Source organism: Lagopus muta, chromosome 1 (assembly GCF_023343835.1).
Source record: "Lagopus muta isolate bLagMut1 chromosome 1, bLagMut1 primary, whole genome shotgun sequence".
In the NCBI taxonomy this organism is placed as follows: domain Eukaryota; kingdom Metazoa; phylum Chordata; class Aves; order Galliformes; family Phasianidae; genus Lagopus; species Lagopus muta.
In genome coordinates this window covers 182,027,297-182,054,111 of record NC_064433.1, presented here as the reverse complement: position 1 = coordinate 182,054,111, position 26,815 = coordinate 182,027,297, and the positions used below count along the sequence as shown (strand labels likewise).

Sequence of the window (26,815 nt, the reverse complement as noted above, 5' to 3'; positions counted from 1 at the left end):
CCAGGTTTGTCTTTTGAATTGTCTATCATGTTATTGTGAGATATTTTTAGTTTTCTTAACAAAGATTTGTCTTTGTCTCACTAGGCAAAGCTTTAATGAAGAAGCATCAACACTGCTAACAGTTGCACAAAGAGAGACCGAAGACCTTTTTGACCAATGATGTGGTTGTCATGGAAACTATTTCTGTTTCTGTCACTCACCGGGTGTCTTTCAGGTAAATTGAGACAAAAACAAGAAAACTGCTTACCATTTGAACTACAGTCATAGGAAGATGTAAAATCATTATTAAAATTATTTGCCTAAGTGGTGAAATTGGAAAGGATTATTATTAAGAAATTTACGAGTGTAATCCATCTACGTTTATTTTATTTGTAGTTAAACCTGATTAAAAAGAGACAAAACTAAGTATCTTATTTGAAAAAAAAAAAAAAAAAAAAAAAAGCAAAATAACAAGAACAATGCTAGCTGTGTTATTAACAAAGAAAAACAAAAAGTAAAATCATTAATTGCACAGTGATTTCCTAAGGAGTAAAAAGTACAGAATGCTTCACACTGGAGTCTGTGAATTCTTATCATGTTCAAGTTCTAGAAACTATTTATTAGGTTGTTTTCTTAATACTGGATGTGATTTACTGATTATGCTGATATTTGCATGGGTATTAAGTGCATTTCTTTTGCAAGTTTTTATCACATTAGCTTAGTTGATTTTTCCATTGCTAGTAAAGAAATAGATTAATCAATAATCACTTAGGCTTATCATATGGGAATTTTTGTAATTTGAAGGGATTCTATCTCTCATTGATCTTTTATTTACCACTCTGTTTTCATAATGCTTCCTTATAATCTGTCAACAGTTACCTATCATCTTTCAGTTTCTTCTCAAACTCATGATTTTTTGTCATCACACGATCACATTTTGTACTAGCCAATGAAATGGAATATTTTGGTTTGTTATAATGCTGTGATATTGGAGACAGGAATTTAAAAAAGGAAAATATCTATGGATATCAATGTATATTCATTGAACGAGCCTTTAAAATGATCCAATTGAATCTGCTTTCTTCTAACATACTTAATTGTTTCATATTATCTAAACCCATTTTTCAAGATCACAGTGAGTGTTTTTCTTGTTTTCACACATTGTGTGTCACCATTATGAATAGGCAATATTTCTGTTTGGCAGGAGATATCAAGGTGCACTTTTGTATTTCATTTTGTATTATGATTCCTTAGGACCCTTACAGATCTATTCTACATTATTGGAGTAGATCTGGACTCCTTTAGTAAATCATACTTAACTACAGAATTTCATTTTATATGCTGTTGCAGTCAAAGTATATGTGATAACGTATTTTTCCCATACACAACAATAATTTTTAAGTTATTTCATTGGTAAAAATCATTCATTAGAAAATTTAATGCTCTAAGAGCTAAAATTCATCAAAGATATTTTTTAAGAAGGATTAAAGTACATTTTAATTAAATTGTCAATGTTCCCAGTAATTTCATTTACTATCTCCGTATCTTTCACATCTGATTACATCATTATACATTTGAGCTGCTTTTATATTGCAGTACTCAGTAGAACATGTTTACAGCTGTATATAGTTCCTACTGCTGATGGAGCCTAGTAGTAAGTTAGATGCCTGAATGCACTCTCTTCTTAAAGATAGAGCAAAAGATATTGGTGCTGCTTCAATAGGATGAAGTTCATTTGATTCCTGTTGTTTTGAGCTATGTTAAAATTCAATAGTTATCATTAAATCATCAGATCGTGGGATCATTCTTATCAACAGCCAATGTTTGGAAGAAAGAACTCCAGTGTTGTATTGATTTTGCAATATTGAGGGAAATCATCCAAGAAAAGAAAGATTATCTCTTTGGTTTGTGTTGACTCTATTTTTTTGTTATGTTAACGCTGACCCAGGTATTTTGGGCCTTGCTTATGCATAAATGTTTACAAGCATGCTGAGCTGTGTGGGAAATGATCTGTGGGTGGAGAAAAAATGTATTTTCTCAATACCAAGCTGAAGATTGAGTTAGGACTTTTACTCCAATTTAACTATAAGTAGCTTCTGTAGCTCAGCTACCCACATTCTGAGAAACATTACGTTTATGAAGCATCAGTAATTAAAAGAAGCAAAGATACTCCCAGCATTGATATCTTATGGCAGATATTATTACATTTCAGGACAAATTGAAGAAGAATTAAGATGTTTTGTTAGACCTGGAGTCCACTAAATTTCTTAACTAATTGTTGAAAAAAATATATTGTTTTGGTTTTGTAGGGATTATTTTACACCTCATAAGATTATTCTGTAGGAAAAGACCTCTGGCTGTAAGAGAATGGGTTACCAAAGAAGGACTGTTAATCTGAAATTCAGAAAGGCTTTTCTTTTGAAGTGAGTTCAGAGGTAGCTGTCTTAAATTTAAAACAAGGTAGTCAGAATTTAATTTGTTGGTAATTATTAGCTTTCTTGAGAGTTAATGTAGATAAATATATATAATTATAAACTATTTGTTTGAGACATTTAAACAGGAATAAAAAGAGATAACAGGTGTCCATTGATTTTTCAGTGGAAAACCAGAATAATATAGCATTTTGCATTGACAATTTTTTTTAATTTTTTTTTACTTTTTTCCTGGATGATTTGATTGCCTTTGTGTTCCTGCTGTGTAGCCATGACATTACAATTCAAACTGCACTATCTTGTGTACAACAGGGCTGGAATTATGTTACTAGGATTTTACTGTCCCAATTCTCCCGCATCACTCTGCAATCTGCTTTTATGTGTATATTAAATATTTTTTATTTTTAGTTCATGCTACTAATATATAAGGAGAGAACTTTTTTCCTCTGCCCATTTGTCTGTATTTTCTATATGAACACATGTTGCACGTTAATCATGTCAAAGAGAGATTCATTTTCTCTGTAAGGATTTATAACTCAAGGCATCAATGAAATTATGGGTGTAATGCAAGTAGCAGAGTCTAGCAATATAGATGTGGTACCTCTGAGACCCAGTGGTCACTTTTCACAGAGCCAAGTGGGTGAAAACTTGTCCTTATGTATTATATCCTTATTGTCCTCATCCTTATGTACCATTCATTTCTTTGCACATAAAATATTTTCCCTCCTACACAAAGACTTCCTAAATAATGCATTTTTCTTTCTATCCCTCAGTGTGGTGCTCAAAATTAAAAGCAGCATGACTTTTTTTTCTGAACAGTTGCTTGCTAGAATATGATATGAATGGACATTTACTAACAATGCTCTTAAGTAAGAAAGCATATGTTGAGCAAACACAAGTGTCCTTTGTATTTCTCACCTACAGCTAGCAGTGTGCTGAGGTGCTCCCAGTCTTTTATTATGACCATTCCTCTCCATCTGGATACTTGGAAGCTTTCAGGAATTGTCTCTGTCATCTGAATTTATCAGCATCGAAAGTGCATCACAACCTGCAAAATATGTGACTTTCAGAATTCCAGCAGCCGCTGCCAGAATTAAAATTCATAGCCTAAGGTTCATAAACTCATTAACCAAACGATATAAAGACTACATACTACTGTGAGTTCCAGGGCTATTTCTCATTTTTATTTCTCTCCCTTTTTGACAACATCCTTTCTTTCTCAGAGCAGACAGTATGTGAAAGGTTGCTTCTCTGCCAATTGAATGATGAACACATGAATGACCTGTGTTTATCATTGATAAGCCTATGCAATTACCCTTGCTTCCTCTCCCTTCTCGAGCCCAAAACTGATGACAGTATAGCAAATAGCATGCAACTATACACTTTTGATAGAGGAGTACAAAAGCCTGGAGACAGAGCTCTAAATAAGTACAAGAGCCTGGGGATGTTCATATTCTCATTGTTCCCAGTAAAATGGAAAAGTCAAAACACTCTTAACTCTTGTATTGCCCATCCAGAAATACTGTACTGGCAGACAGTACAAAGCAAAAGAAAATCAACTTCTTACAGTGCTGGAATCCAGTATAGACTGCTACCCACATTTTCAACCTGGATTCAAAACTCAACTTAATTGGAGGGAAGAGCCCTTATCAGCTGAAAGTAGCTCTTTGTATAATTTTTAATTCAAAAGAATGAAATGCTAAAAATAATTTATTCTTGCCAAAATCCTACAGTGTGTTTAATGTCAAGTAATTGGGAGCATTAAAACTGAAAACGCTGGGGTCATGAAAAGAGGCATTTTAAGTATGCACAGAAGGATGTATTTTCATGAACAGCCCTTCAGCTTGTTTGCATAGATTTGAGGATGGTGTGTTTTTTGTTATTGTGGGTTTGTGTTTATTTTTTTCATTTTTTTAAAAAATGTGGAATAAACTATTCAGGTTTTTATATTTTGCACATCATTGGGATTATGTAGTGATATGCTAATGTGGTGATTCATAGTGCATCAGCATGCTGGCTACAGAATTGTAGGCAACCTCTATGTGCTTCACTTTTACCATGGAAGTAATTGATATGCTGGGCCTTGTCAGAGCTGAGACCACAGCAAACGTGAAAATATTTGGAACAGGGAAAAAAGTGATATTGCCATGTATACAAGCAGTAATTAATGACTGATATTTCATCACATAACAGTAATAATACAGACACTAATATCACATGTATTACATGCGTAACACATTATAATTACCTACATACCTAAGTATACTTTTTGAGCTTCATACAGTGAAGTTTGTTAAAACTCATATGTTTCTTAAAAGCTCGTAATGAGCTCTTATCAGTCATACCAACAACTGATGTTTAGATTAACAATAGTTTGCAAAAATTTAGCAGTGATGCTATGGTTACCATCTAGAGAAAATGTAACCTGCACATCTTTCCTAATTTTTTGCATTTCTTAATTGGTGAATAAGTCTTAATGTAATAAGCTGTTTGGAGTCATTCAGCCAAAATCTGATGCTTTCACATCGTTTTATGTTGCATCAGATATGATATTAAATCACATGCTTTGTACTGGTGGCAATACTAAAAATCATAACATAGAAATGTTTTTTGTGTCAAAATAATGGATTTGAAGTCTCACAATTTTTGCAGAAATATTCCTTAATTTCCAGGTTACATAATACCATAATGACTCTACTCGGTTTGTATACTGAAAATGAAAATTTGATGGAATTAAATCCTAGTGGATTTCAGTCTTGATGGAATCTCATTCCTCTAGGGTTCAGTGAAAGCACCAATCAGTATTACCTGTCTATTATGGATTTGTTTAATGTGTTTGTTCATCCCTCTCCATCTTTTTGGATAAAATAATGAAGACTGAACCTCCTTTGGCTTCAGAAGTCTATCATTTGACACTAGAGATACTCAATATCTTTAGCATTGACATACACTATCATTTATATCAGTACAGTCAAGACTGAGTCATTCTGTTTTGCCTGCTGTTTGAATTTTTCTTTTTAGAAAAAAAAAAATCTTGTTTACTTCAATGGGTTAATACAAAAATAATAGACTAATAGGAAAATGGTATTAAAGCTATTAGAGAATCTTTTAAATACACTGATGTTATGAAATCTGCTGTTAAGAAGATGTCACAAGAAAGTCATGATTTAGCACAGAACCTCACGTTGCAATAAACATCAGCCATGCAGGCCCTGATTCATCTTATTTAACTTAAATGCTTTAAATATGTTGGAATATAATGTTTCTCCTTCACTCTATAGTCAGTGTAGAGAGACATTATATTGCTTTCTGGAATTTTGCACTAACACAATTTCTAACATGAGGGATATGAAGTTAGACGTCTTTCAAGTTTCTGTGTGATTTGAGAAAGTAGAGACACAGCATACTGCTGAACAGATATTAAATTTTCTTAACAAAGCTGATATTAAAATATATATATTTTTCTAAAGTAGCGTACATTGTACCACAAAAGCTTTGAAAATATAACAATAAAAACTTCGTCTGATAAGAAGCGAACAGTTTTGAGTGCTTGGTGATTAAGAAGGACCCAGACTGTTGGGTAGACTGCATGAATGTTGCTTCATCCTTTCCTCCCTACATCCGAGCTATAAGATGTCTCATCCGAGTCAGGTACATGTTAGGGAAAACACTTGCCATGTGGTGCCAGAAAAAGATCTCTGAACATCTGGCAGCTTCCTGACTCTGAGAAGTCTTTAAAAAAAACAGCAGGTGATGAACTGTGTTATTTGCTCCTGAACACATAACTGATTTTATCCTTAGACATAGCCCCTACAGTTAACAGATGAGGAAAGTCAATTTATGTCTCTGTTCCGTAATTACAAAAGGCTTCCATTGTTAACGTTTTATAGAACAAATTGATTATTAGAAGAGTTAATCTTCTACATTAGATTTTTTTTTTTCTTCAACCCAAAGTAATGTTCAAATTTGTAGCCAGTGTAGCGTAGAGAGCAATGTAGCATTGTCACTGCAATGAATGGCCAAGTCTATCTCTCAGGTACAGTGGAAATGTCACCACAAATGATCCATCACTTTAATTCATAAAACCTGTCTCCTACTGCCTTCCAGTAGGATATTAAAAGTAGTTCTTTAGTATTTTCACCAAAAGATATTTTACATATTTTCTCGCTACTGCAGTGGGTGATACTCCACCAGAAGTGCTCATCTCCTGGCATCTCTGCTGCTTTTATTTTATAGTGCTGGGAATTAAGCTGTTGTACAACACTTTGTTACAGTAATACTTGTTTTGCAGGAATATTTGTAATAAATCTGCTGTTTAAATAATTCATTTCACGAAGTAGCTATCATTTGCCCCTGGTGTGATTATGGATAACAATTGCTTATGAACAGAAGTAATAAAATCATTAACACGGGGTCTCAACTTGCAACTAAACTCGTTTTTCCTTTCTTCTAATGCCAGTCTTATACAAGGAACAGTTAGCTCATAATGTAGAATAATTTTCAGTTTCAGTGCAACATTAACAATATCACAAATGCAAAATAATAAAAGTCATTAGCTTCATTTCAGAAAGTCATTAGAGGCTGGAACAATGTATCTTAAGCATTGTCCTGGCCTTTACTAATAGGAATGCAATAAAAAGGCAGTGGAACCTTTGAAATAATGACAAAATCATCCTTGAAATTAGACACAGTTTTCTAGTAATGAGGCTAAAAACAATATTGTAACAGTTCTGCTAGGAAAGCTGGTGGATATAACAATGCTTCAAGTCGGAAAGTAAAATTAAATGTCTTAAAAAATTAAATGTTTTATTAAGTTTCTAATAGAAATTCCATGGAGGATATGATTAAACTCAGAGCAGTCTTAAAGTTTGCTGTCTGTGTGGCACATGAAGAAGTATTCTTGTGCTAAAAAAAATTGGTGTGGTTTTGTTTCTCTCCTTGATTATCAAGTAAATGATCTTACAACAATTTCAAATATTGCTCCATTTAGAAGATACTCCAAAAATGTAGACATGAACTGTTGTATTGAAAACCTAGATTACATTTACAAAAAATGACTAAATTTTGTAAGAATTATTGTCAGTTTCTCCACATAGAAGGCAAGCAGGATGATGTGGAGCAGTCACATACCTTATCAAATACAGAATAAATGCACTTTGTAAGTACTGGAGAATGTGAGCATGTGTAACTACAAGAGAATCTCTTACTTTTACCCACTTAAAAATACACTTGTCAACTATATAGCTGTCTTTGTTCAAATTGCTGCTAGAAGTTTAGTGAAAGCAATTTCTTAACTGTAGTGTAACTAAACCTCTATCCTGAACTGAATGAAAATGAAGTGTGAAAAATGTGTCGTCTGTCAGTATGAAATGTGAATCTACTGTTCAGTGTTAAAGCTCTGGGAGGCAGAGTTTATTGAGCTCCATAGAGCACTATGACTGGTAACTGCTTTACCCAGTGGACTGTTTTGATAGGTAGTTTTCTTCCTATTAAGTGCAGTAGTGTGAAAATGCTGATAACATAAAGAACATATCCTGAGATTTCAGCTTTTATTCAGCACGGCTACCTTTGCTGTGTACTGAGGCCACTTTCAGAAGTGATTTTCATTTACTTCATTGGATTTATTAGCCTTAATGTTGAGTATTACAATACAATTGCTTTACTCGTTGTTCTATTAAATACTCCATTTGAGCTGATTTTGATTGGGATTTGCATGTATAAGTGCTAAGACAATTAGGGAAGAGTTTTTTAAAACAACACCAAAAACTCAGCATGACTACAGCCATTGCAACTCACGAATTCAGTGGTACTCACAAGGTGAACCTTGTGATGAGTGCATCATGGTCTCTGCTTCGTGTGTTTGCCCTTAATGTGGTGTGCAACTGTGAAAAGTAGTGTTTTATTTACGGCATTAAAAGTAGTATCAATTTAGCTCAGTGCAAAGCTGTAGGTGGTTTGCTATGGCTCACCACACAGCCATTAACGGTATCATTTTTGCTCAGCAGAGTTGCAAATGATAGTATTTAAACTCCCTATAACACTGTGAGTGATAGCATTCTCAACTTATCTAGGAAGGCACTTGAAGACAGGCATTCTGACTGAGTCTTTTGTGTGAGCCAAGTAAGTGAAGAATATATAATCTCACCAGTTGCAAGAGGATGCAGCAGACTTGCATTTTTTGTATCGACTTATTAAAGTGATTAAAAAGGAATAGTGGATCACAGAGTCAGCAGATTTCTGAGGTAAAGATGAGTGTATTCATAAATATCTCTGAACATTATTACCTGTGTAAGATAGCGGTTCCAAACCCCTACTTTTCTCTGAAACCTGTGGTAGAAAATGGATGTGAATATTCTCTAGGACTCCAACTTGCCACTGAACTAACCTGTTCAAAAATTTTGAGATTGAAAGCATCTCACAGAGGACTTAAGAATGTAAAATATGTAATAGGAATTAGAATGAAAATATGATGAAATACTAGAGTGCAGATACTAATATTTTATCTCATAACTAATTTGCACCAAGGTATTATAAAATGAGGTTTGCAATCATCTTTTTTAAAGCTACTCATATCAGAGATGGGCAGAGGAGTAGAAATAAGAGGAATGCATTTCCTCTTATTCATTCAAAGGTACATTAAACCCAACCTAATAGTGTGCACCTGTACTCTGGTTTGGGGACCTTGTGCAGCTGAGAGTAGAGGAAGCCTTAAATCTCTTTAGATTTGCAATTTACGTGTGGTTTCTATAATGCAAAAGAATAATTAAATTGAGTTCAAAGTAGTTCAAAGTAGCATATTTTGCTGTTTTGGTGTATTTTTTTCTTTTTCATATTCTTGTTTAGTGATCATTTTTGATAGAACAACAGGAAGTTACAGAAGTTCTGTTTTCCATTTGCCAGACTGTCCTTTAACACATCTTGATAGCGAATATGCTCTTTTGGATTCATCATTTCTATACACTTCACATTCATAAAAAAAGGTTAAATTAGAAATAATTAAGCTCACAAGTGTGAGACTTAAGCTAAACTGAAGATGGTAGAAACCTTTTTAAGTTTTTCAATTCCTTCTCTTGTCAAATTCCTTCCCTTCAGTGAATATTTAGATAATTCCAGAATAAAAAAAGCTATTAAAAATGAAAAGAATTATAGGGAATAAAATGTAGTTTCTCTCTTTTTTTTTTTTTTTTTTTTTTTTTTTTTTCCTTTTGTTTCCATACAGATGCCCCATAGCATTTAAAAATCAAGAATTCTGATTCTTTTAAAATCTGGAAGACTCTATTCTGTGAACAGTGATGTCAGCTGATAAAAGCACATTGCAGTTTCAGAAAATATTATTTGATTCCACTCTAATTTGTGATTTGAAGAAAAGCCTAACAAGCCATCATGGATAATGCATAATAATACATCTGTTTTAACATATCAAGAATGTAAGATCTTGAACAGTAAACTCAGTTTTAAATTTGTTATCCAGTAAATCTTATTTTTAAAATTTAGAATAACTAATGTCCTGTAACTTGCTCTTGAAAAAAAAAAAAAAAAAAAAAAATTATGGCATTGTTTATGCTTTAGAAATACAGAAAATATTCTGAATGTATAGAAATATCAAAAGTTAGCTAGTATTAATTATCCAATAACAATTACTCCTTTCATGTAAAATTAGTGACCTAGAACCAACTTCCTTCACATTTGTAGCAACTATACCTTTTTCATGATTTTTTACTTTTAATCTTTATAATTCATTTGTAGAAGCTCTTTGAAGCTTTATGGGAAGATGTCAGGTACTGATATCTGAAAGATAATGTCACTTCTGTAATATGATGTATGCTCCAAAAGTAATGCCTCCTATTTTATCATGTTGGCCCATAGTGTATGGCAGTAGAGGCTGAACTTTCCCACCAATATCCTGTTCCATTCTGTTGCCACGTGACAGATGGCAGCAAAGGCGCAATCTGACACAATGCTGTCTGGAAGTGCTTATGAAACAAAGGCTGGTCACTGAAATCCTCCAGAACTTAGCATAGTACACTATCAGTGGAAATAATAATAGCATTTTTGTTACAATTTGAATTGCACATCTTAGTACAGCAGCTTAAATTTTTAAAAGATCTTCAATAATGTTAAGTGAGGGAAAAATTTCTTTAAAATTGAAATTAAAATGTAAAAACTAAGTGGGAGGATTGAAGCAACAATTTAGCATTTCAATAACTATATTCTAATTTTCATCTAAAAAATATATGATTAAGAACATTTATAATTCTTAGCAATACTTTAGAAAGGAAATCATTGAGTTCCAAAGCCTATTTCTACTTTATTAAAGTGTATTTTGTAGTAAATTATGGAGTGCAGTAATGAGCTTTTCTTAATTATCCTCATTTTGACATTGCACATGTCATTGAAAAAATTCATTATGAAGCACTAATTAATCTTCCAAGTAGAGAGAAGGCATATTGCTTTCTACAAGGGCTTCACATTTCCAACATAAATCTTACTGGAACTTTCTTATGAAATATTAAATAACTTTTTCTTTTCTATCTTTTACTTACACACATCTGTCAGTTTTTCTTCTACCTCAGCTAGTTAGAGAATCATAGAATTACAGAATGGCCTGGGTTGGAAAGGAACACAATGATCATCCAGTTTAAACCTCCCTGCTATGTGCAGAATCACCAGCCACCAGACCAGGCTGCCCAGAGCCACATCCAGCCTGGCCTTGAATGCCTCTGGGGATGGGGAATCCACAACCTCCTTGGGCAACCTGTTCTAGTGCGTCACCACACTCCTGCTAATATCTAACCTAAATCTCTCCTGTCTCAGTTTAAAACCATTCCCCCTTTTCCTATCACTATCTAGCCTCGTAAACAGGAATGCTCCATCTTATTTCATTCAGCAGTGGAAGGAGTTCTACAGAGTATTCTAATAAGCCCTAAATTCCTACAGCATTTGGAGAGATCATATAGAGATGTTATTCATCTGCGTAAAATATGTAAAGATGTAAGTAATTTGTAACACTAGATCAAGTGAGATAAGTCTTACTAAAGACACAGAATTAATCACAGTGTCTGTGCTATTTTCTTGATGTTTAAGAATTGAGAAATTGTAAAATAAAAAAAAACTAGTTCTAGTCTCAGCATGCTATTAATGAAGATTTTTTTGTGTGAAATAGAAGTAAGGGATAAAAATAGATATGTCCTATTTTTAAATACACAAAGAATTTTAATGTATCTGCAGAGAAATTCATTAGAACTGTTTTCCAGTGCTCTGAACAACATCGTCATAACTCATTTTGAAAGAAGTTTGTCTAGCATTTGGCTTAATTAATCAAAGAGCAACAAACAAAGCATTACCACTGAAAGTAGAACAGATGAGTTTATTTCTGGTTGGGAGTCTTGAAACTTAGTGTTCTCACTAAATTATATCCCTCAACACAAAATCCAAACATTCCTTGAATACCTCTAGAGTCGGTGTCCACCACTTCCCTGGGCAGCCCATTCCAGTGCCTGACCACTCTTTCAGAGAAATAGCATTTCCTAACACCCAGCCTAAATCTCCCCTGGCACAGCTTGAAGCCATTCCCTCTCATCCGATCACTAGTTACATGAGAGAAGAGGCCGACCCCCAGCTCACTACAACCCCCTTTCAGGTAGTTATAGAGAGCAATGAGGTCTCCCCTGAGCCTCCTCTTCTCCAGACTGAACAATCCCAGCTCCTTCAGCCTCTCCTCATAAGCCCTGTGCTCCAGACCCCTCACCAGCTTTGTCACCCTTCTGTGAACCCACTCCAGGGCCTCAATGTCTTTCTTGCAGTGAGGGGCTCAAAATTGGACACAGTACTGCAGGTGCAGCCTCACCAGAGCTGAGTATAGAGGGATGATTACTTCCCTGCTCCTGCTGCCCACACTATTTCTAATGCAGGCCACGATGCCATTGGCCCTCTTGACCACCTGGGCACACTGTCGGCTCATGTTCAGCTGAGCATCAACCAACACTCCAAGGTCTCTTTCCTTTCACAGTTATCCAGCCACTCATCCCCAAGTCTGTAACACTGCATGGGGTTGTTGTGGCCAAAGTACAGAACCCAGCACTTGGCCTTGTTGAACCTCATCCCATTCACCTCAGCCCAGCAATGCAGCTTATCTAGATCCCCCTGAAGGGCCTCTCTACCCTCAGGCAGATTGACATTACCTCCCAACTTGGTGTCATCTGCAAACTTACTGAGGGTGCACTCAATACCCTCATCCAGGTCATCAATAAAGACATTGAAGAAGACTGGCCCCAGCACTGACTCCTAGGGAACACCACTCATCTACTACTCTCTGGATAGTCAGTTCCTTATCCAGCCAAGAGCGTAACTGTCCAAGCCATGGGCTGCCAGCTTCTGCAGGAGAATACTGTGGGAGACCATGTCAAAGGCTTTGCTGAAGTCTAGGTAGACTACATCAACAGCCTTTCCCTCATTCACTAGATGGGTCACTAGATCACAGAAGGAAATCAGGTTGCTCAAGCAGGACCGGACCTTTGTGAACCAATGCTGGCTAGGCCTGGTCCCCCGGTTGTCCCGCACATGTTGCATGATCTCCCTCAAGACTCTGCTCCATAACCTTCCTGGCACCGAGGTCAGACTAACAGGCCTGTAGTTCCCCGGATCATTACAAACCTTCTTGTAGATGGGAGTCACATTGGCAAGCCTCCAGTCTTCTGGGACCTCACCAGTCAACAAGGAGCGCTGATAGATAATGGCAAGCAGCTCAGCTATCACCTCCACCAGTTCTCTCAGCACTCTTGGGTGAATCTCCTCTGGCCCCAAGGACTTATGACAGTCCAACTGGAGTAGTAGGTCTCTGACTGTGTCCTCCTGAATTGTGGGTGGTTCAGTCTGCACCCCAGCCAAGTCTACCAGGTCAGAGAGTGGAGTACCCTGAGGATAACTGGTCTGATCTTTAAAGACAGATGTAAAGAAGGCATTCAGAACATCTTCCTTTTCCTTATCCTCAGTGGTCATATTCCCAGCCTCATCCAGTTAAGAATGGAGATTCTTTTTAGTCCTCCTCTTACCATTAAAGTATTTGTAAAAGAGTTGCTTGTTCCTTTTTACCCCATCAGCCAGGTTGAGTTCAAGCTGGGCTTTTGCCTTTCTGATTTTCTCTCTACACATCTTAACAAGTTCTCTGTACTTTTTCTGAATTGTCCATCCCTTCTTCCACAGGAGCTAGATTCTCTTTTTCTCCCAGAGCCTCAAGAATATCTCCCTATTCATCCATGCCAATCTTTTTCCCCACCGGCTCATTTTAAAGCTCAGGGGGACAGCCAGCTCCTATGCCTTCAAGAATTCTTTCTTGAAGAGTGACCAGCCATCTTGGACCCCTTTACTCTCTAAGACTGTTACCCAGTTCTCCCTCTGGAAGTCTAAGGTAGCAGTTTTGCTGTTCCCCCTCCTGGCTCCACCAAGAATTGAGAACTCTACCAGTTTATGGTCACTCTGTCCAAGACAGCCCCCAACCTCCACATCTCCCACCAGACCTTCTCTGTTTGTGAACAGCAGGTCTAGAGGGGCAGCTCCTCTTATCGACTCTCTCACCAGCTGCATCAGAAAGTTATCCTCCATACACTCCAGAAACCTCCTAGACTGCTTCTCCTGCTCTATGTTGTATTCCCAGCATATGTCGGGGAAGTTGAAGTCCCCCATGAGAACAAGGGCTGGCGATCATGCAGCTTCCACCAGCTGCTCATAGGACTCCTCATCTGTCTCATCATCCTGGTTCAGCGTTTGTAACAGACGCCCGCCGGGAAGTCTGCCTTGTCAGCCCTTTCCCTGATCTTTACCAATAGGGATTCAACCTATCATCCCCAGCCACAAGCTCAATAACATCAAAGCACTCTCTAATATAGAGAACCACGGCGACACCCTTCCTTCTTTGCCTGTTCTTCCTGAAGAGTTTGTAGCCAGCCATAGCAGCAGTCCAGTGAGACTTTTAGGTGAGACATGACCACAGCTGGCAGCAATACTAGTAACTTGTTCTCCTCCATCCTATTTTTAAATTGCAAGTAGCTACAAAGCTAACTTAGCATTTATTATGAATTCTGAGAATCACACACTTAGAGATATTAATACTCAAGGCCATACACTAGCTCTGATGAACAAGCCCCTATGTTCTTAATGTAATAATACAGCAAGATTGAAAGTCAAATTTAAATTAGCAACATATTATTATGCCAGTAGGCAAGGATTTCTGTTAATTAGTTCACAATTAGTTCCTCTTATTTCTAATTTCAGAGTATTAGATATTGATGGAATTAATAGATTAGAAGCTGAATCTTAATGGTGTCAAACAGGCCAAAATGCAAATAGGGATGATTTTAATGGGTTTTATTGATTTATGTGCATGTGCTGTTTAATCAGTTTTGTGCTTGACTTACATAATTGTTTGGTTTATATATTAGTTCATAAAGAAAATGCAAGCTCTAGTGATCTCTTCATTGTATTGTGAAATAATGTTTTGTTCAGAAATACTTTTCCATCACACAACTTTTAGAATTGCAAGTAGAGCAGTTATGATTTTGTACTACTTAGAGATGATGGCATAACTATTTTCAAGATGTCTTCATGAGCATTTTAGGAAACATTAAAACTTAAATAAATATTGGATCAAGTAATCAGCAATGAACTTCTATGACACACTAATTAATTTCAATCTGTATGTCCTGCAACTGCAAAATGCATTAGTAATATTAGTCTTCTACCTCTGTAATTATAAAGAACCTCCAGAAGGTGATAATGTCCTCCAGTGTGATACAGAAATGAGAGTATCCTTGTAACCAGCATGTACATACAACTACTCTTTTACTGACTTTCAGGTACCTCCAATGCTTCTTAATAACAAAGGGGGGAAAAAAAAAAAGGGGGGGGGGGGGGGGGGGGGGAAAGAAAGCCAAACAACTGGTAAATGGATATTGGTCCTTTAAGAGAATTTACATCATACCTTGGATGAGCCAAGTAGCCTCTTGAAAATTGCTCTCCTTTTTGTGGGTGACATATGGAGTGAAGTCCTACAATGCCAGGTACACAGGCATGCCAGGTACACAATGTTCTTTTCTTGAAGGATTAAATCAAATCCATCTATCATACAAATGTATTAGTGCAGATTTGCCTAAGATCATTCATCCATCTGATAGATTTGTACCAATCATCTATCAAATCTAATTTCTGTTGCCTTCTCCTGAACGTTTAAAAGCTTTGACCAAATTCCCTTCCCCACCCCACCCTCTCACTCGGGAGATTCAGCAAGTAAACCCAATAGCAGTGCATTCACAACAGCAAGAGGATTTTTCTCTATTAATTTTGTTAGATCCTACATTCCAAGCAGTTAAAATGAAATTTATGACACCCTACTGTCTTAGATGGAAAGTATCTTGCAGTGAATTTGCTTTAATGAAACTAAAACTGTAGAGTATGAATGGAGAGTAAAAGTCCTTTGGTACTTTCCTGAATTCTTAATAGATTCAAGAACAAAATCAAAATAGTGAAACTGTAGATTTTTCAAAACACCAAGGAAGATTTAGAATACTACATTCACAAGTATTCATCCAACTTCAAAACTCTAATTATCTGATATTCATGGATATTCAGAGGTTTATTTTCCAGAAGTTGTTTTACAAGTATCTTGCAAAAACTCTACTTTTATAGCATACCAAATAAAATCAAATCTATCTTTGAAATAGAAGACCTATTTGGAAGTAATCCTGAGTTCTACACTATTTATGTTTCTTAATTTTCAAATTAAGCCAAAAAACAATTTGTTTAATTTTGTGATTTAATATTAAAAAGCATTACTTTATCTATTAAAAAAAAAAAAAAAAAAAAAAAAAGGGACGTAGATATGCTAAAATATGTTTTCAGAGAATGAATATCCTGAGTTGGAAAGGACCCATAAGGATCATCGAGTCCAACTCCTGACTTCACACAGAACCACCTAAAAATCAGACCATGTGTCTGAGCACAATGTCCACATGCTTCTTGAACTCCAGCAAGTTCAGTGCCATGACCACTGCCCTGGGCAGCCTGTTCTATTACCACCTGGTGCTGGTGCAGAACCTTTCCCTAACCCACACCTGTCCCTCCTCTGATGCTTCTCCTTGTTCCCCTGGGTCCTGTCACTGTCATCAGAGAGCAGAAATCAGTGCTTGCTCCTCCACTCCCCTTCACAAGGAAGCCGTAGGCCACAATGAAGCCTTTTCTCAGCCTCCTCTTCTCTGGACTGAGCAAACAAAGGTATCTCAGCTGCTCCTCGTAAGTCTTCCATTCTGGACACTTCACCAATTTTGCAGACCTCTTTTGGACACTCTTTGATAATTTTGTGCTCTTTTTTTACTGTGGCATTCAAAACTGTAAACAGTGCTTGAGGTGAGGCCACATCAGTGCAGTGTAGAGTGGGGCAACCTCTCCTCTCAACCAGCTGGCAGTGCTGTGCCCTGGATATGATTAGACTGCTGGGACATACTGCTGACTCATCTTCAATTTGCTATCAACTAAGACACCCAGATCCCTTTCAGCAGGGCTACTCTCAAGCATCTTGTCCCCCACTCCATATATATAAGCAGGATTGTGCCTTCCCAGGTGGAGAATCAGGCACTTGCTCTTGTTGCACGTGATGCAATTGGTGACTGCCCAGCTCTCTAATTTGCCTCGATCTCTCTGCAAGGCCTCTCCATCCTTGATGGAGTCAACTTCTCCTCCCAGTTTAGTACTGTAAGCAAACTTGCTCAAAACATCTTCTAGCCCTACATCCATAGAATCATGGAATGGCTTAGGTTGAAGGAGCATTTAAGTATCATCTCATTCCAATGCTCCTGACATTGAAGTCATTTATGAAAATGTAAATGTTTCATAAAACTCATCTATAAAACTCATATATATATTTGTTTTGTATATAATCCTTTTAAATAACAGTTTTGGAAATAAACAGGGATTTTTTTCTAGCTACTCTTTATCTGTTTAAGAAATCTTAAATGTTTTGTCCTCTGTTTATATTAAAAAAAAAACAAAAATAATACTCCATAGAGATTGTTAGCATCCATGTTAAAAGCCCAATTGGTGCCTATCATGCAACTGATTATTTCTTCAAGCTGTGTCACTACTCTACAAGGTAACCATAATTAGATTTCATATGTAAGATATTATAACTTTGTGTGAAAACTATTCCAGCCACTTACAGCTTGTCCATTGTGAAAACATCAGTCTTTCCAAATAAAAGGAACTTAGCAAATATAAGAGAAATCTGCACAACAAAACTTTCCTTTTTTTTATTATCAATACCTAGAAGCTAGAACACATGTCTAACAAGCTGGCTTTAAGTATCACACAGTTTAAATTAATTCATAGCAGACAATAGTTATGTGGTTCCTTTCTCAAAAGCCTTATTGATCTTTCTCAGTAGTGTTCTAACAGTGCTGTCCAAAACAACATGTATTTTTTTACATATCTCCCTTTTGCATAAATCTCTCTCTCATCTTTATAAAATGAGATATCCAGAAACAGCTAATAGAAATTAGACAGTTCTTAGTTATGAAATATGAATATGTTATAGAACCATAGAATGTTTTGTGTTGGAAGGATCTTTAAGATCATCTTGTTCCAATCCCCCTGGTCTAGGTAGGGACACTTCTACACCAGAATGCTCACAGCCCCATCCAATCTGGCCTTGAATGCTTCCAGAGGGGAGGCATCCATAACCTAACAGGGGAGCCTGTTCCAGTGTCTCACCATGCTCACAGCAAAGAATTTCTTCCTAACATCTAGCCTAAATATACTCTCTTCCAGTTAAAAGCCATTTCCCCTTATCCTATTGCTACATGTTTTTATAAAATGTCCCTCCCCAACTTTCCTGTAGGCCCTCTTCAGGTACTGGAAGGTCCCTGATGAGCCTTCTGTTCTCTAGGCTGAAAAGCCCCAGTCCTCGTAGAGTGGATGCTCCAGCCCTCTGACCATCTTCATGGCTCTCCTCCGGATCTGCTCCAACAGCTCAATGTCCTTCTTATGTTAGGGGCTCCAGAACTGAACACAGTATTCCAGGTGGGGTCTCACAAGAGCAGAGTAGAGACGGAATCACCTCCCCAAATTGCTGGTCAGACTTCTCTTGATGCAACCCAGGATACAGTTGGCCTTCTGGGCTGCAAGTGCACATTGCTGGCTCATGTTGAGTCTTTCATCAACCGACATCCCCAAATCCTTCTATGCTGCGCTGCTCTCAAACCATTCTCCACCAAACCTGTACCTGTGCTTGGGATAGCTCTGAGACAGGCATAGGACCTTCCACTTGGCCTTATTGAACTTCATGAGGTTGGCATGGGCCCACCTCTTGAGCCTGTCCAGGTCAGTCTGCATGGCATCCCTTCCTTCTAGCATGTCTTGTAGTGTGTCAACTTCCTTATGTTTTGGAAGCATTAGAACCCTGAGAGCACTCTTCTAATTTTTTCTGCCTCCTCTAATAAGAGAATTTTGTAATACTTGCATAATCATGGCCTTTTCTACTTGCAAGCACTTAGCAATACCTATTTAGTGCCTTTTTACTTCTACTTTATTCCATTGTCAAAGCTGAGATAAAGAGTATTTTCCTTAGCTGTCATTTATTTTCCAGTCAAAACAATGGGAGTGTTTAACTTGTTTCATGTGAAATAAAAAGTCAAAACAGAATTAATCCAGCATTTTCCTGACAGATAGAAATTAGATAACGTTTAACAAAAAATATATATATAATCAGTGTTAAAATGTTAGATAGACACAAGCTATGATATATTTTTCCTTTATGCTCCTGGCATTATTTTTTTGTATGTTTGCTTGTTGATTTTTTCCCAGATATTGTAACCACTTTGCTTTATTTAACAATACAGACTATACTTACTGTGTTTTAGGAGAAAGGACAATAACATCATCACCAATTACTGCATACCAAAGTTTTACAGAACTGTCTAGGTGCATCAGGCCTGCAACTTGGTATTTTTTGATGCCTTAGCTTCTCCTACTATCACTTTACAGTTATTGAGAATAATCAGAGAAAGTGAAAGCATGGAATGTTAGCAGATGTGTAGTTTCTAATTTCTGTTTCACTTTTTTTTTTTTTTTCCTAGATTTACCTTTTTGTATTGTTAGTTGTTTTTTGTTATTTTTTTTTTTCCAGCTCTTTTCATATCATCCTTCTCTGTGTGAATTATCAAAGTGAAAAACATAAAAGTGTGACAAAGGCAGACTAAGCAAATCAACTTAATGTATTCTACTTATAAGAGTTAAGCCCATTAAGCAAATTTTAGGCATTCAATGAAGAACTTAAAAACAGGAGCACTGTATTCCTTGACACCTTGTACTACCAAAAAAGAAAATAAAACACCTCAAGAAGGTTCTTCAGCTCAAATTACGCACTCAGATTAGACACCCAAATTATCCTGTGGGGATCTGTCTCTCTTTACCCACTTCCAAGGGTGTGCATAGACTTTGGGGACATATAAAAGAAGTATAATCTAGAAATATAAATTGGGATGCTATCATGTCAGACATTAATCCAGAGGTTGAGTAATTCTAATCCTCCTGAAGATCCTTAGAGATCTTCAAAAGCCATCTGGACATGCTCCTGGGAGATCTGCTTGAACAGGGCAGGGCATTTGGAAAAGATGATTTCGAGAGCTCTTTTCCAACTTCAGGCATTCATTGAATTAGTCAATCAGTATTGGAGCAGGTTAAGTCAGTCAGGGGCTACCAAAAGTCAGTGTAGATACCAGCAGGTTTACCAAGAAGCAGCAATCTACGGAAAAGTTGTTTTCCATGACAGGAGGATTCATGTGATAGATCTATTTTCTTATGGTTTACTTTTCTTTGTGCCTCATGACTTTTTCTGTAGGTTGTAATTTATGATCTGGGCCTTTCTCTGCTCTCAGAGAATTCAGCAGATGGTGAACATTAAGTTCAGTAGTAAGAAGGTGTTGCCTGTGTCAGGTAAAGTGAGAAAACTTTTTTAATTTTGGTTTGTTAATTTTAACCAATGTGATATATAAGCTATAACAATTTATTTTACCATTTCTTTATCTTCCTCTCACTCCTCTCTCCCATCATCTTTTTTTTCCGTACTTTTCCTTACTATCATCTCATTATTCATCACAGTGTGCTCCCTCACAGTGCTGTATTAGCCACTACTCTAGTCTACCTTTTTGATTTGTTGACTTCAATGCTTGCAAAACACTTTCTCCTGAGATTAAATTAGAATACTTAAAATCTTCATAACTTCTGTAACAGGCTATGACCTTGCTTGAGAAAGCAAAACAAACAAATAAAAAAATCCAACACACAAAAAAAAGAAAAAAAAAAACACACAGAAAAAGCTTGTATGCACTTAGAATTACTGTTATGTGCAGTGCATTAGCTGAAGTTTGCAACTGTTCGTTATTGTGAAACAAAAAAATTCTTTCGAGATTTGTTGGCACTAAATGCAACAGCAGAAATGTCATCAGCAGCATGTTCCTTACATTCTGAGTGAAACCCAGAGGAACTATGGCTGCTTTCTTTCCTCGTGTACATTTATTTTCTACTTGTTCAGCAGAGCTCAGAAAGAAAGTAAAAAAAAACGAAACAATTTACAGAAGTATCTACATTGTTCTCAGACTTTACCTGAAGAGTCTATAAAGATGCATATTGATGCTTTGGGCCTTTTTTTATCAAAGAGAACAGGAAAGTAAATAAGTTCTATATCCATAGGATGAAAATATAAAATGCTGAATACAAATGTTTTCTATTTATGCATTTTTTTCTGCATCCAATTTTATAAGATTAAAAAAAAAAAAAAGTGCATTTTCATCTCCATCTTTTTCATCAGTTATTTTAGATATATTTTTTTTGTGTGTGTATTTGCTTGCTTATGATTTAGTCTAGTTTTGTGGGATATTTTATGTGCGTTTCCTTGGTTTTTCTAAGGTTCACATGATAAATATGTTTCAAATTGTCCTGGTTTAATCTTCTCAGTAACTTATAAGGTGCTGTGTAGGCTTAGGATGAGAACAATCTTGATTACACATCAGTGTGTTAATGGCTGCAGAGCAGTTCTTGCATACAGTCACGGACTTCTAGTTTCTCACACTGCCCTGACAACAAGGAGCTGGGGATTAACAAGGAGCTGTGAAGGAACAGGCTACCACTGCATAGGAACTCATTAAGGATCAGTTGGCTTTTTTTTATTGTTATTATTCTTTTTATTTTTTTCTCTCTTACTAAAGTTTATCTCATTTTTTTTCACTTCTACTCTTTTTGACTCTCCCATCCCACTGTGGAGTAGTGAGTGAACAACTGTGTGGTGTTAAGCTGCCTACAGGCTAAAACACTACACAAATACATGGGCATAAGAACTGTCTCCCTTTTAATGTACTCATCACTTCAGCAAGACACCTTTCACAACATAAATGGTGTCACAAAATTGTCATGAGCAGTTAAGATTTATTTGACTGCTCTAGTGTGACAATGTTTTATATCTTTTGTAATAACATGATTACACATCAAAAAGATATGAATGTATCAACATTTAGACATTTTTATACAGTGTCATAACACCTTGACATACTAATCTCTCACTGTAGAAGACATAAAAATAACTTGGCTTTAGAGTAATACATTATTCCAAGCTATAAGTGCCGTTTGTATTTTGAATTCAGCCATTGTCTATTTCTTGGTATTTCCCAATTGCCTTTAAAAAAAGAGAAAGGAAAAAACAGTTTAAAAGCTTTCTCTGACAGTGCTTACACAAAAAGAAACATATATTCTGGACTATGGTGAGATGATGGACTAGAATACTCTCAAAAGACTGTAAAAGTTCTGCTAAAATGAATGCACTCGATACTGTAAATCATTTTTTTCTCAGGGACCTATATAAATAAATAATAAGTTTGCTTTGAGTACTGTAGTGTTTTTATTTTTTTTAAAGTAAACTAAAAAGTACATAAAGCACTATAATAGCCTTTACATCAGAACTGTAGTGATTCAAAGCAAATATTCAAAAGATTCCCATATTTTAACACAATAGGAGAGGATTTTCTGATGTTTTTTCATACAGACCCTGGCATTTTCTAGCTTTATTGCTGCCAGAATTTCCAGGATATGAGAAGACATAATTGTTTACATCTCAGTGTAAACCCATTTGACACTATCACAGGGTACACAGAAGTTTCTGTTACAAATGCTGGTCAACTGCAGCTGACAACAAATGAAAAAAGTCTTTGTCAGTTCCTTGCATAATTTTTTATGAAAATAGAGAACAAAATTCATGCCTCTTCTAACCACGTTTGCTCTTCCATTTTTCATCATCTTTTACTGAAACAAGTTTTCCTCAATGGGGGATTGTGATGGATTGTTTTTACCACACATACCTGTATACATAGTGCTGTGTGCACCTGGAAAACCTCAAGCTCAAAAAAGACCTGGTTTTAATGCATCTTCCATATATGCTGTATATTTTTCTATGATTTTATTATTTGCACACAGACACTGTTAGGACAGTCAGCAATACTAAATGTTCCAAATTTTTTATAATCATTTTGCCATAAGAAATGTTTTAATATTACAGCTTATGTTTTTCTCTGGTTGGTTTATTTCTTAAATTTTTTAAAAAACTCACCAGCAAAAATGTAGAGATATAAGAAAACAACAGAATTAGAGAACTATTTAATTTGAAAGGAATCTCCTACTCAAAACAGGAGTAATAACATCAAGTGGACCAACTGTAGAAGCTCAAATGTTTCTGCTTGTGTAGTCCTGGAGAGATGTGCCATACTGAGGAGATAGAAATGTATGCCTCAGCGTAGTTCTCTCAGGTAGCTAATTAATGCTATTGCCATCATTCTACCCATAGCAAAATGGCAGCACAGATGTGGTTCCCTCGTAGAAAAAAACTTTGAGCAACCTGGTCTAGAGAGAGGTATCCCTGCCTCCAACAAGGGGGGTGGAACTAAATGATCTTACAGATCTCTTTCAACTCAAACCATTCTATGATTCCATGACACTAAGTTGCTTAGTCAAGGCCATATCCGTTCAAGCCTAGAATTCTTCTGAAAAAGGAAAATACCACAACCTCCCTGGGAAACATCCTTGTGGTATTTTTTGTCTTTGTACTTAATACAAATTTTCTTATGTTTTAGCTTGTGTCTGATAGCTTTCTTCCCATTACTGTGGATCTCAGAATAGTTTGATTTTGTCTCCTCTGATCAGCTAGTTGAGGATAGCAATAACATTTCCCTTTCAGCTTTTTCTCTAAAGGCTCCTGGATGTCTAAGATGGAGACTTCTCATAGGAGAGATGCTCTGAGTTCTTAATCATCCCTGTGCCACTTGCCGGACTTGCTCCAGTATGTCTCCGCTCTCTTGTACTGGGGAACCTGACACCCCGAGCTCTCCAGCTGTGCCTCACGTGGGCTGAACAGAAGGGAAGGATCACTGCTCATGGCCTGCTGACAATGACTTGCTTGATGCAGATCAGAAGGCTGCTGCTCTTTCATGCCTCAGAAATACATTCAGGACCAGGTTAACCTGGTCATCCACCAGAATTAATTGCAAAGGGAATTCCCTGTATTTTTCTGTAAAGTTGCTTTCCATCTGGTCCAGCCTATCCTGTTCTGGTCCTTGTGATTATTTCCAACTACACCGTATGACATAAAAAAATTTAGAAGCTTCTGTGTGTCGAAGACAGATGTGAAAGCACAGGTAGATATCATGTTTCTTGCACAACTAGATTCAATTTGTTTTGTGATCTATAAATATTGTTTAGTAAGCATTGCATATTTCATTTTATAGTCTTACAATGAGGAAGAGTTTTGGGTGGTCAGAGCGCTATTTTTATACTTGCTTATAAATCCTTTTTTTCTCTGAAAGTCATCTGAGGTGATTGTCCTAAAGTACTTTGAGATGAGACTTAACTTTTCAGGTCATTCTGAAGGTTTTGGACCTACTCAGGAAAAAAAAAAATCTCCTATTTTATTTTCAAGTGTTGTGCATAGCAGATCATGTTATTGCTTTCTCATCAATCTATTTTTATAGTGATCATCACTTCTTCATTGCCTCAAACTATTTTTCTGTTCTGATGCTTTGGTTACCATTTCAAAATACTCCTGTTAAATGTTTCCAATGAGTCTCTCAATTCAAATTTGCAAAAGGGGCATTGTTACATTATTAATTTCTCTGGCATAGCATCTTGTTATTCACTTACAACAGTAATGTTTGTTCATCAAACTTCACAATGAATTTGTGATAAGATTAGCCAGCAGATGTAAGGGGGTGTTCGTCTACATTTTGATTTTGTATGCTTCTTAACTAGGATCCTTTCAGACCTAGGTTTTGCACAGGGCCAATCATAATGTAACTGCCTCTTAAGAATTATGATAGCATACAAAATATACTCATTTCTACTTCCTTAATAAACCAAGGTCTATTGAAAATAATAGCTTTTCACAATTTGTTACCAATGCACATGCATGTCTTAGTCAAGGAGTCTCTAGCTTTAAATTAGTCTAGTGTTAAATTAGCACTTGTTCACAGAATAAGATTGCTGTGCATTTCATTATAGAGTGGACTTTTAGTAGCTGCATAAAACCAAAATATTAGTGCTGCCAAACTAGCAGATGTATGTGTGTGAGCACTTTTCAACCCTTCTATATCCTGTGTTGGTGTAAATATGTTGTGCTTTCTCAAGATATAAGGTTTGTGTATTGTCTGTTGATTAATGGCTTTATTCACAGCTTTCGTTAAGCTGGTTTTAGGTGCACATAGAACTATGTGTGCAATACATACAATACAATACATACAGTACATGAGTGCAATAATTAAGGAAAAAAAAAAGAAAAATAGGTAAAGATCATTTGTGAGAAAGGATACAGTAAAGAGATTATTTCAAAGTTCCATTTTGGCATAAGCTAACCTAGTGGAGCTGGTTATATTGTTATATTTACTTGCATTTTAGAATACCCCAATATTATTTTACATTTTCAGAGCAGGACAATTGACATACTGAAAATCTGTTTTGTTCTTTCCTAACGTATGCTACTTTGTTTTTTTTTCTGACAAGGTTTTCATTGATTTTGTGTATGCAGTTCCTTTCACATCTAGCTAATCCCTGTTGTAGGTTGAGCTTGATAGGCATCTAAGTACCATCCAACTGCTCGCTCTCTTCCTCTTTCCAGCTTCAGTGCAACAGAGAAAGAAGAAAGGAAGAATAAAAGAAAAAAAAAAGAAAAAAAAAAATTGTGGGTGAAGATATAAACTTCACAATAAGTGAATGACAAGTGAAAAAAAGACAGAAAGAAAGCAAAACAAAATAAGTGATAGTGATGCAAAGGTGATCACTTACTACCTCCCATGGCAGACAAATGCCTAGCCAGTTCCTAAGCAAAAAATATCTCACTTCTCTAACCATCCCCCCCTCTATTTTTGCTGCTGAAGACATTATATGGTCTGAAATATTTCTTTTTTTAGTTCAAGTAATCTTCCTGGTTGTATCCCTTTCCAATCTTTTGTGCACCCTGCAGTCTATACACTGGGAAGGGCAGAGTACTAGCAGAGAGAGCCTTGACACTGTGCAAACACTGTTCAACAGTAGCTGAAACATTAGTGTGTTATCAGTGTTGTTTTGCTTTTAAATCTAAACAAACAAGCAAACAAACAAAAAAAAAAAAAAAAAAAAAAAAAAAAAAGAAAAAAGAAAAAGAAAGCCAACACCATACAAGCTGCTGTGAAGAAAATTAACTCTATTCCACCTAAACACTGCAATCTCCATCCTTCATTCCTTCATTCTGTACCATCTACACTATGCTCAGTGGCAAATCCACACTAGACTTCATACCTATGCTATCTAACGCACACTGATTAACCACCACCACCCACTTCCTGTCTTATGAGATATATGCATATGTTACTTTCTTTCCACTTCTGTCCAACGTCTGTAACATATCTGTAAGATGTCCACGACTTGCGTTCTGTCTGTTGTAACAGTTGCTTAGGATAAGGAGAGGCATACGCCATTGAATTACTGGATGTCAAAGCCATTTCAGGTTTGGCCACTGTTTCACGGGCCTGGCTTCTACATTTATTTAGGTGATTCTTGTTCTAATGATTCCTTAAATGTACAATTTGAATTAGGAATTATTTTCCCCCTTGAGGTGCACATTGGATTTTCCCATCCTCCCTTGTTACCCTATGTTCTGAAGTGAAAGCAATCCCTCGAGCAGATTTGCTTTTCCTGAGGAAGGATCAACTCATGCTGCCTTTCCCAGGCAATTTCATACAAACACTATCCAAACCTTATCTCCTTATACAGAACACTACTACTGTCTTGGTTTCATCTGGGACAGAGTTATTTTTCCTCATAATGTCTGGCATGATGCTACATTTTGG

General features: G+C 36.4%; 1 protein-coding gene across 8 annotated transcripts in view; it reads left to right on the top strand.

Moving 5' to 3' along the window:
* The window catches only part of CNTN5 (contactin 5), a 597,686-nt gene that overhangs the window by 265,152 nt on the left and 305,719 nt on the right, over positions 1-26,815 (top strand). For all 8 annotated transcript variants that reach the window (XM_048937197.1, XM_048937242.1, XM_048937259.1 and 5 more), the window contains one exon: positions 85-214. In XM_048937197.1, the coding sequence (XP_048793154.1) occupies positions 157-214 (58 nt within the window). In that variant the 5' untranslated portion in view covers positions 85-156. The remainder of the gene's footprint in view (positions 1-84; positions 215-26,815) is intronic.